Genomic DNA, 12244 nt, shown 5'->3' with positions numbered 1-12244 from the left:
CTTACACAATCAATACATTGACAGTGGGAAACATGGCATCTTTAAGAGAGAACTGAGAGTGAGGAGGAGGAGCAGGACATCAGCCCAAGACATGGTGCTCTGTAGCCTCCGTGCCTGAAGAAACCTCTGCTTTTAGGAGGTCCTTCATTTTGGTGTAAACACCGACTATGACAACCTTTAAGGGCAGTGCCACACAGAGCCCTATGCAACTGATTGACATCACAGAGAGGCGACTTTGGTCTGAGAATGTTGGGGTGAAGTCAAGGAAGGTCGGGAGAGCCTGGAGATCGGCGCTGGTGTCGATGAAGCGATCGAAACGACAGATAAACCAGACCCTCCCCATGTTTTGGGCCATATTCCGTAGGGTAATGTTGACCGGTGTAGCATCCAGCATCCTCAGCTTTGATATTATGAACAACCAGAGTGCAGCCAGGCCCTACTCAGTCTCTCTGCTCTCTCTCTGTATTTGCAACATTGAGCTTCGCGTAGGAGTCCACTTCAATAACACCCTGAGATCCAGCTCTGTGGAACAGCCACTTAGTTGAGGAACAATCAGTTTTAGGATGAAAAGTGGCACATGGCAGACTGATCTTACCTCCCACACTGGAGCGATATTGGGTGTTCCACAATACCTAAAGTCCCATGTAGGATCAGTCCAAAGAAGAGCAGTGCTGACCGGTAGCTCCATCAGAAGCACAGTATGTGAAATGTATCCCCGGGCCATGATCTTTCTGTGCTCTGTGAGTGTAGTTGTACCACAAGTCTCTAAATACAGCCCCCTGATGTCGTGTAATTAAAGGTTGGCACGTGAGCTTACTCTTTTGCTTCGACCCAATGCGAACTCGACTGGCTAAATACAAACCACATAAATGCATTGTGCTTCAATGGACTTACCACAGCTGTAATTTTGACAGCTCTTGGTGTTAAGCGGTGGCGGAGCAGGTGAACCCAAGTGCAATCTCGGACAAGGAGACAGGGATAAGATAACTAGGGTGTTTATTGAAGGGGGGGGGGGGTCAGGGCAATGAAGCAGGACTGACGAGACGAGGGACTGGGGACAGGGACCAGAGTCAGAGCGGACAGAACTGTAGCAGAGAGAAAAGCAGACTCCGGCTAGGGAGAGACAGGCACAACAGGATAACAAGCTTTACGCAGGAACAAACACAGACTGACTGAACAGAGCCTACAAACTGGCAGCGTGGAAGTGGCAGGGTTGAGTATTCGTAGAGTCCTTGATTATGTAACTGTTTGCAGCTGGTGGGGAGCTGCTCTGCCTCCAGCACACCTGTCTCCACTCACACAATCACATACACACACAGAGAGAGAGAGAGAGAGCACTGGGGGAGTGCGGCAGGTCAGGGAGACAGGACGAGAAGTAGAGGGCGTGGCAGGAGCAGATGTAACACTTGGCTGGTGGGCAGTGACATATTTCAAACCTTACTTATTTAAGTCTGATGTTCATGCCATCCATTGTGTGGATCCTGCTTGAATGCGTTCGGAGGCCACATTTCCAAATGAATGGGAAAGATTGGCACCATCACTCATTCATTTTGGATTTAGGCCTGCAGATTTCTCCTGATGCAATAGAGGGATCTATTAAACAAATAGTATGGGCTCAAGGTAACTTTTGACTATTAAAACCTGAGCAATATTGAGTTCATGAGGTACTACAAGGTTCTCCACAATATAAACTGAACAAAAATATAAATGCAATTTCAAAGATTTGACAGAGTCACAGTTCATATAAGGAAATCAGTCAATTGAAATAAATTCATTAGGCCCTAATGTATGGATTTCACATGACTGGGAATATAGATATACATCTGTTGGTCACAGATACCTTAAAAAAAAGGAAGGGGTGTTGATTTGAAAACCAGTCCGTATCTGGTGTGACCAGATGCCTCATGCAGCGCGACATCTCCTTCATGTGGAGTTGATCAGGCTGTTGATTGTGGCCTGTGGAATGTTGTCCCTCTCCTCTTCAATGGCTGTGCGAGGTTGCTTAATATTGTATGCTGAAACATGAGGTGATGGTGGCAGATGAATGGCACAACAATGGGCCTCAGGATCTCGTCACGGTATCTCTGTACATTCAAATTGCCATCGATAAAATGCAATTGTGTTCGATGTCCGGAGCTTATGCCTGCCCGTACCATAACCCCACCGCCACCATGGGGCACTCTGTTCACAATGTTGACATCAGCAAACTGCTCGCCCACACAATGCCATACACACTGTCTGCCATCTGCCCGGTAAAACCGGGATTCATCCATGAAGAGCACATTTCTCTAGTGTGCCAGCTGCCATCGAAGGTGGTTACGACGCCAAACTGCAGTCATGTCAAGACCCTGGTGAGGACGACGAGCATGCAGATGAGCTTCCCTGAGACGGTTTCTGAGTGTTTGTGCAGAAATTCTTCAGTTGTCCAAACCCACAGTTGTATCAAGTGTCCGGGTGGCTGGTCTCAGATCATCCCACAAGTGAAGAAGCGGGATGTGGAGGTCCTGGGCTGGCGTGGTTACATGTGGTCTGCGGTTGTGAATCCAGTTGGACTTACTGCTAAATTCTATAAAATGGTAGATAAATTAGCATTTGTTTCTGTGGCAACAGCTATGGTGGACATTCCTGCAGTCAGCATGCCAATTGCACACTCCCTCCAAACTTAAGACACCTGTGACATAGTGTTGTTTGACAAAACTGCACATTTTAGGGCGGCTTTTTATTATCCCCAGCACAAGGTGCACCTGTGTAATGCTGTTTAATCAGCTTCTTGACATGCCACACCTGTCAGGTGGATGGATTATCTCGGCAAAGGACAAATGCTCCCTAACAGGGATGTAACCACATTTCTGCACAAATTTTGAGATAAATAAGCTTTTTGTCAGTATGGAACATATGAGATCATCTATTTCAGCTCATGAAACATGGGACCAACACTTTAAATGTTGCCTTTTTATTTTTGTTCAGTGTAATTTTACACACTGAGGCCCAAATCCTGTGAGACAAAATCAACTATTTCATTGACATCAATGTATGATTTTTTATACAAAGTTAAGTTCATGTAGCTTCCTGAGCCCCAGACGTAAAATCACCTTAGACTCAGAAAATACCTTAGCTTCACTGGGTCAGTGGTATTTCCATGCAATCCCACTTGTGGAGCTCAAATTCAGATTTCACCCTGAAAAACAGAGAGCTTGAAATAGCCCATTCCCCCATACAGCGCTTATGGACTGCCCTCTTCAATTCTAAACACAGGTTTTCAATGGGGTTCAAGTCCGGACACTGAGATGGCCATTGCCAAATGTTGATTTTGTGGTCAATTAACCATTTCTTTGTGGATTTTGATGTGTGCTTGGGGTTGTTTTCTTGCTTGAAGATCCACTTGCTGCCAAGTTCCAGCCTCCTGGCAGAGGCAACCAGCTTGGTTGAAGCAGAAAGTTCCTGGTACTAAGTAAAGTTTGTGATGCCGTTGGCCTTAAAAAGAGACCCAGGACCAGTGGAAGCAAAATAGCCCCCAAAAAAACAGTGAAGATCCACCACCATATTTTACAGTAGATATGGGGTTATCTTCTGCATATGCATCTTTCTTTCAATGCCAAATCCCCCACTGGTGTGCGTGGCTACAGAGCTCTATTGTCATGTAATCTGAGCATAGCACAGGTTCCAATTGTCGTTTAGCAAACTCCAGGCATTACCGTTTGTTGTTTTACCTGAAAGTAGAGCTCGTTGGCCACACACACCAGTGGTGGGTTTAGCGTCAAAAGAAAGGACGTCACGCTTCCTGCTTAGCGAGTACCACTTCCTCCTGATTTGGCTCAAAACCGAAGCTCGAACCCAGGACCTCTGATAAGGACTTCACCTCTTTATAAACAATGTTTTTATAGATTAGATGTGTTTATTAGTCATATGCACAGGGTGGCAGATGTAATTGCAACTACGCAGGTCAAAAAGAGAAGTGAACGAAACAATAATACAAATAATCATATATACACTGAGTATACAGTACCAAACATTAGGAACACCTTAATATTGCGTTGCACTGTGTTGTCAAGATATGACCTATCCTAAGTGTAATTTTGTATTTATATTTATTATGGATGCCAAAGCAGCAGCTACACTTTCTGGGGTCCCATCAAAAGGAAGGCAGTTATATACAATTCAAAACATTACATTTCACAACGCATTGGTAATAGAAGTGTGTGTGCATGTGTTCATGTATGGAGCCAGCACATGGAGACTTCCAAGAGGATTTGACTGACATGCATTGTACAGGCGAGACCTGGCACACACACACATTTTACTAGACACAACTTTGAATTGTATTGTCTTTTTTTTATATTATGGAATGTAATGGTATCAGTCAATATGGGGAGGGAGAAACCCTGTGTGTTCTGCACCAGGATCAGGTAACTCCTGTTGTATACGGAATACCACACAGGAAGGTATGACCACTCCGACAGGCTTGCCAAGGTAGCCCCATTACCACCTGACAAAATTGTCGATAGGCACAGTACCTGTATTGGCTGGGAATGACAACAAAAGATGCACACTTATATTAGCAGAACACTGCTTCTACGGTAAAGCGTTGTTATTCTACATGGGCCTGTTTTAATACAGTTGAATGTTATCAAAACACTTAGTTTAGAATATCCACCTAAATCCAGCAATTGCATTCTTCTCATATTACCCTGTAAGCTACTGACCTATCATATGGCTGTATTTATTAAACTCAACCTGCAGGAGGTTTGTTTGAGATGGCGTGGTGAGAAACGGCTACGGGCAAGGTTCTGACAGGTAGGTGTGTCTCGGTGTAGCAAGGACAGACCCGAGAAACACCCGTACCAACTCGCGTTTGGCTTGAGTCACGGCCGCCACCACCTCTTCAGGAGCAAGCCAAAAACAAGGCCAGATCAGCAGGTGCATTTCCTCTTTCAGCTGGAGCAGGGCAACAATTTTCAGTTATTTGTGGTACGCTGCTCCCTCCTGTGGTGGTCATTTAAACTGACACCAGGGCAAGAAGGGTTCGGCTGTCACCTGCATTAGGTTCATGTTTTTAACACAATTCAATTCTTCCAAACAATCATGCGCACATGAATCGAGATAAAACTCCATGACACATAAAATCTGTTATCCACTGCAAACATGGGCTCCGTGTACCCTTAGTGAAACACGTCACCACGTAATAAGTCTATTGAAATATGTCAACATCCAAGTGAAGAGACATTCTCTGTGCCATTCGGTTATGAGAAGGTACGTATAATGTCATGTGACCGGGTGTGAGGTGTTAATTGTGAAACCATTATTTCACGATGCCTCACACAGGTAGAACTGGAATGCAGAGAGGGGGGCAGAGAGCCAGGGAAAACAGAAATTAATCTCGGAGCGCCGGGACACAGAGAAATTCTCAAAAGCAGGTTTTCGTAGTGCTCCCCTCTGCAATGAACTACTCAGGACAGACAGCAGGATTTGATATCCTTTCTTTTGTCAAGACCAGTCAAACGAGTTCCTCCTTTTTTCGCCGAGGGCGGAAATAGACTGACGACACACTGACCGGGGTGGGGGCTGACAACAGTCATTTGAGAGACGGGGGGAGAGAGAGAGCGAGAGGGGCTGATAAAGTAGCCCAACAACATTGCACAAACATGTTGCTGTGACAGGGAGAGCAGGCAAAACGAGAGTTTAGGAGTAGTCCGTGTTGAAGGAATAAACAGCGATGCCCGTTACATTACATGGGAAGGAAAGATTGAAAGCTTGACAATAAATTACCAGCACAGGCTTTTTAAAAAATGTAGTAGACTACATTAGATCTTTTTAACCTTCTGCTGCATAGCTGACCAATAACATATGATCAAATGACAAATGAGAGATGAACCCAACATCAAACACACCATCCCTAGTGTTCCTCAATAACACACATCTGTGTAAACATAAGCAGCACAAAGTAATTGAAGACCCAACGGACTGAATCCATCCTTGAGATCTGTGTTTAACTCAAGCGTTGGTGTCAATGGAGATGGAATTGCGTCTTTAAATTGATCTGTGCATGCAATGTGCATACCGAATCCCATACTCTATTAGATTTAACTATATTATCATATATTTTAGATCAACAGAGTTGAATTAAAACAGTAGCAAGTTGGCATAAAAAGGCAAGGGTATTCATTGCTTTTTTTATTTTTATAAAAATGTACATTGACAAAAAAAAACAAGTTTTAAAAAATGCCCCTATTCCAATTTCGAAAGAGATGTTTAGACAAACCAAAAAAGCAACGTACACTTGGAAAAAAGTTTCGTACAAAGTAACTCCTTTGACACTGAAAGTAAAGTATGAAGCTAAACCTGCTACTGGGTCCAAATGGTAGGGTGTGAATTTGCCCTAACACACTGTCACACACACACACTAAAACAGGGACGGTTATGCATTAGGGTTCAGTCACTTGACTGAGAACAGAGTTAAAAATGCATGGAGTGATTTTGGTGTCTGCTAGGAGTGGCAAGGCAACAACATAACTGGTATAAAAACAACTTACAATATAGCATGCAAATACACAACAAAAGTCCATAGTTTCTTTCCCGTAAAAACAAAAAAAATCCCCTTGTTTTTTTCCAATGTTCAGATATGTGCCAATTGGGCACCTGTAGACTGGTGCCACCATCTCGCCCTTCCAAGCAGGCCTCCCTCACAGACGGTTCCATGGTTTGGAAGGACATGCTGATTCCACACCAGAGAGAAGAGATGGCTTCAATAGTCCCACACTTAAGAGCCTCTCTGTCATTATAGGATGTCCTATTAGTTCCAGGGAGGCAAAATGACAGTGTTGGAGGAGCAACATGTCCCACAACAGCCGGCCCCAGTTCGATTGAGGCCCTTGAGAACGTCGTGCCCTGGACATTGGCGTTGACCTTGTCATGACGTTCAGAGGACGTGCAGCAGTGGGACCCCTGACGAGTCCGTCTCTGTGTCATGCTGGTAGGGAGAGTAGGCTGTAGCTGAGCTGGAGGAGTCAGCTAGGAGTGCCAGAAGAGAGAGAGACATTCACCAGTCAGTATTTGAAAATGGACAGAGACTATTAAAAAAGGTATAGAAATATTTGAAGTTACCACTTTAAAATGGTTACCGAACCACACAATACCTTATGGAACAGGTTTCCTGAACACTGGTTAAGCTTCATCCTGGATGTAAAAGCTACAGATTCTCCATTGAGTATTTTTATTTACAGGACTAGGCTTAAATTTGTGCCCGGTAAACTGTCCCTTCATCAAATAAAGACAGAAATGACATTCTGACAGCTGATATCCTGGCACACTCCCACAGATGCATATGGTGTGAAAACACTGCAATGTTCCTCCATTCAAACGGCACTGTAACAAGACTCTCCCCCCCCCGTTCCCACCATCGTACAACAACAAAAAGCTGTAATCAGGGTTACTCCCCAAATTCCATAAACCTTTGACCATTATGTAGCAGGTATTTACAGGGGTCACCTGATACGCTGCCCGGGGGGGGGGGCATCTAGGGAAACTGAGATGGGATGCAAGGGGTGTATAGGGTGGCAGAGCGGGAGAGGTGGTATAAGAGCCAGGAGAAAACAGCACACGGAAAAAGGAGGAATGCGAAGGCTTTCCTTCTCCAGGAGTCGCATCAAAGCACAGTGTGCCACTGGTGATCAGAGAGAAGGTTAGAAAACGCCTACAGCTGCACTGGGCACTACAGCTGCGTTGAACAGAGCCCCTCAGCTACCATGACTTACTGGAACAGTCAGTTAGGCCAGAGGTTAGGCCTACTACCTCTGCTGCCGCATGGAACCCAGGATTGTGTTCATTAGGCCACGCAGATAGAAGCGTTTTGCGACGAAAAATTTGCGTTTCTAATTGGACAAGTCTAGCTAGTCCTTCCCTGTTCCAGTCACTTCTCTGCTGTTTGGTGCCTAAATGAAGACTGCCCAGGACATGTAAAGAGCCATTCCATGAGCCGCAACAAGGAAACAATGTGTTATTGTTCTGAAAACATGTATCGGATCAGATATGGGAGAGTATTTCCAGTGTAGAAAAAAATGACACAGATGCTACAGAACCCACCAAACTGTAAATAGATGCTGACTCAGATTCAAGATATACAGTGCATTCAGAAAATATTCAGACCCCTTAACTTTCCACATTTGTTACATTGCAGCCGTATTCTAAAATCGATCCGATTGTGTGTGTCCCCCCCCCCCTTCAATCTACACACACAACAGTTCAAAATGACAAAGAAAACTGTTTTTTAGAAATGTTTGCTAATTTATAAAAAAAATATATTAAAAAAAAATCACACTCACATTAGTATTCAGACCCTTTACTCAGTACTGTGTTGAAGCACCTTTGGCAGCGATTACAGCCTCGAGTCTTCTAGGGTATGACGCTGAAAGATTGGCACACCTGTATTTGGAGAATAAATCCCATTCTTCTCCGCAGATCCTCTCAAGCTTTGTCAGGTTGGACGGGGAGCGTCGCCTCACAGCTATTTTCAGGTCTCTCCAGAGTTGTTCGATCGGGTTGAAGTCTGGGCTCTGGCTGGGCCACTCAAGGACATTCATAGACTTGTCTCAAAGCCACTCCTGCAATGTCTTGGCTGTGTGCTTAGGGTTGTTGTCCTGTTCGAAGGTGAACCGTTGCCTAAGTCTGAGGTCCTAAGCGCTCTGGAGCAGGTTTTCATCAAGGATCTCGCTGAACTTCGCTCCATTCATCTTTCCCTCAAGCCTGAATAGTCTCCCAGTCCCCACAGCTGAAAAACATCCCCACAGCATGATGCTGGGACCACCATGCTTCACCGTAGGGATGGTGCCAGGTTTCTTCCAGATGTGACTCTTGGCATTCAGGCCAGAGTTCAATCTTGGATTCATCAGACCAGAGAATCTTGTTTTTCATGTGCCTTTTACTGAGGAGTAGCTTCTGTCTGGCCACTCTACCATAAAGGCCTGATAGGAGAACCTTCCAGAAGGACAATCATCTCTGCAGCACTCTACCTATCTCCACAGAGGAACTGTGGAGCTCTCTCAGAGTGACCATCAGGTTCTTGGTCACCTTCCTGAGCAAGGCCCTTCTCCCTTGATTGCTCAGTTTGGCTGAGCGGGCAAGATCTAGGAAGAGTCTTGGTGATTCCAAACTTCTTCCATTTAGGAATGGAGGCCACTGTGTTCTTGGGGACCTTCAATGCTGCAGACATTTTTTGGTACCCTTCCCCAGACCTGTGCCTCGACACAATCCTGTCTCAGAGCTCTACGAACAACTCCTTCCACCCCATGGCTTGGTTTTTGCTCTGACATGCACATTTCAACTGTGTGACCTTATATAGAGGTGTGAGCCTTTCCAAATCATGTCCACGGGTGGACTCCAATCAAGTTGAAGAAACATCTCAAGGATGATCAATGGAGACAGGATGCACCCGAGCTCAATTTTGAGTCAAATAGCAAACGGTCTGAATACTTGCGTAAATAAGGTATCAGTTTTTTTGTTTTAATTCATTTGCAAAAATGTCTAAAAACATGTTTTTGCTTCGTCATCATGTCGTATTGTGTGTAGATTAATGAGGAAAAACATTGTATTTAATCAATTTTAGAATAAGGCTGTAAGGTAACAAAATGTGGAGAAAGGGAAGGGGTCTGAATACTTTCCAAATGCACTGCATGTTATACAGTACAACATCTATGGTATGGGGAACTACAGGGTCTTGATACAGTAGTAGTCTAAACACTAAAATAAGTGGCAAACAATGTTACTGTAGGGGCAGGTTTTGTCCTAGACTAGGGCACGTTTTCAAAAAGCATCTCAGACGAGTGCTGATCTAGGATCAGGTACGCCATGTCCATATAATCTCATTCAGTATGATATAAAATACTAAACTGATCCTATATCAGCACTCCTACTGTGAGACAGTGAATTCAAGTCCAGAAGTACTTACTTCTTCCACTGTAGTACCTCATCTTCCTGGCTAGTTCGTCCGACTGTGTCAGCTCTGACACTTTCACCTCAGGCTCCACTGTGGTAAAAACACAACAGAGTTACTCAAACATAGATGTTGATGAATGAATAGAAAATGGAGACTCAATGATACCGAAGAGGTGAGACAACAAACACTAGCGTACCAAAAGCATTTCAGCAGAGTAATCTATGGTTTCGGTATGCAACATAAACATGAAGTAAGAATAGGGGAAAACTGGGAGGTTAAATAGGAAAGTATAATGTGGAATAGAATTCATTGTTGGATTTTCTGACTTAAATTGAAAGACAAAACTATGTCACCCTTATTCTCTCAAGACCCTCAATACCTGAAATGCACTAGTTATTTTGAATGGATACATAAATGTAGTAACCCCTCTCTTACTCTCACTGCTGTTAAAGGTGTACGTCATTGTTTCATTGCCACTGTCAGGAAGGAGGGTCCCTCGGTCATTCCCCCCATTTGCTCGCGGCTGCTGGTGCACTGGCTCCTGGGCCTGGGAGTTGGAGTTTGAGTTTTTGTTCCTCTTGCCTTTGCGCGTGCTGATGCGGATGACGCCATGCACCAGCCTGCACTCTGCCTCCCGCTGCTCCAGGTTGTAGTCCTGAGCAATGCTGCAGATCAGCTCGCTGATCTCATTGGTCTTCCTTGAGAACGACGAGTCAGACGTGCACTTGGCCAGTTGGTCGATCTGGTGCAGCGCGTAGAGCTCTAGAAGTTTCTTAGTGATGAGCGAGTCAATGTCCGTGCCGCTGTCGCTCAGGTCGTCCAGATCCAGGTCCTCCCGGGAGTAGATGGTGCTGGTGTTGCTGACGGGACGCTGGCTGTCGCCCTTGCCGCCCGTACGCGTCCGCTTGGGGCCCGACGATGATGTGGGATAGACCACCGTCTGGCCCCCGATGCGGACGTCCTTGTAGCGGAAGCTGTCACTGGGAGGCAGCTTGGAGGGCTGCTTGGCAGGCTTGATGCTGGACTCCAGAGGGATGCCGCAGGTGGGCTTGGACATGGACATGCCGTTGGGGGGGTGGGGCTGCTCAGGGTCGGCCTTGCTGGGGTGTTCCGTGGAGCTCTCGTTGTTGGCAGGCAGACAGAGATCCCGGCTGCCACAGAAGCCACAGGTGAGGACACAGCAAAGGAGCGCCTTGCAGCCACTCCAGCCCATAGAGGCACACGAGCCACATGCATTTGTGCTCTGGGGGGAGTCTGCTGAGCCAGGGATGAAGCCCAGTGTCTCTGACCCCCGCCCGTTGACGTGTCGTGTCGAGGGGGCTCCTCTGCGGCCTTGCTGCCCTTCAGAGTGACGGGTGTGGTCGCCATTGTACTGTTCCCGTGTGTTGTGGTCGGCATGGGCGTCCTTGTAGGACTCTTGGCTGGCGGTGCGGTCTCTAGAGATGGTGTGGCCCTGCTTGTAGCCGTCAGCCCTGGTGCTGTGTCCCCTGTGCTGTTTGTCATGGTGGCGGGACTTTTGAGGAGCCCCTGTGCTGTGGCCAGGCATGGCTCAAAGCTCCCGGGACCTTTCAATGTGATAGGAACAATGGAATATGGGCACTTTATAATAGTCATATCTAAACACAGTTATTATTATGCTTACTAATCAGCTCTTTGCCAGTCACAGTCACATTAATAATTTCCTGTTGCAACAAGTAGACTATTGACGCCAAACATTGAACTAATACTGCATTTTGAGATAGGCTACTTGTAGGCTACTTTAAAGATACATGTTTTAACAATCATGCAACTGGATACAATGCCATAGGAAAATGTCAAATTCTGATATATTTCAAGTCAATCTAAATCGCTTATCAATTTGGCCTGTGGAACTGTCACAACGACTTTGTTATGGATACATTTTCCGTGCGTGCATTCGGTCTATTTTGATCGGGTAGGCTACCTTTGTAGGGTAAAGAAATTGGGAAGTTTTAAATATGACTTTTCAAAACACAATTAACATGTCATCTCTAAGATCACGCTGTCAGGCTTGAGTTTAGCTTGTTCGAAATTAGGATACGCTTCTTCATATGGTGAACATTTCATTAGTCAACTTACCGCATAAATCGCTTGGGTTACTTTTGTTAACTCTTGACGCCGATAAAATTACGGAAGTCCGTACGGAAAACGTTCTTTCTTCGGATCGAGTTTGTGTGTATCGGTTTCTCAACTCTCCAACTGTGTTTTCTTCACAACAAAGTCAACCGATTGCAATACAAATAGCTAGCTACCAACCCTAACCACTGAAGACTAAACTCATTTGGGTAAATTCCACAG

General features: G+C 45.4%; 1 protein-coding gene across 1 annotated transcript; it reads right to left on the bottom strand.

The window, feature by feature from the left end:
• Positions 1 to 6194: 6194 nt before the first annotated feature.
• Positions 6195 to 12244, bottom strand: LOC139405948 (keratinocyte differentiation factor 1-like). The gene is made up of 4 exons (XM_071148404.1): positions 12026 to 12244; positions 10364 to 11493; positions 9941 to 10018; positions 6195 to 7008 (listed from the first exon to the last, which is right to left on the bottom strand). The coding sequence occupies exons 2-4, from the start codon at positions 11472 to 11474 to the stop codon at positions 6917 to 6919; spliced, it is 1281 nt and encodes a 426-aa protein (XP_071004505.1). The 5' UTR covers positions 11475 to 11493; positions 12026 to 12244; the 3' UTR covers positions 6195 to 6916.

The sequence above is a fragment of the Oncorhynchus clarkii genome, chromosome 3, assembly GCF_045791955.1.
Source record: "Oncorhynchus clarkii lewisi isolate Uvic-CL-2024 chromosome 3, UVic_Ocla_1.0, whole genome shotgun sequence".
Classification (NCBI taxonomy): Eukaryota; Metazoa; Chordata; class Actinopteri; order Salmoniformes; family Salmonidae; genus Oncorhynchus; species Oncorhynchus clarkii.
Note: the sequence above shows the minus strand (reverse complement) of the source record. Positions and strands in the feature narration are given on the sequence as shown.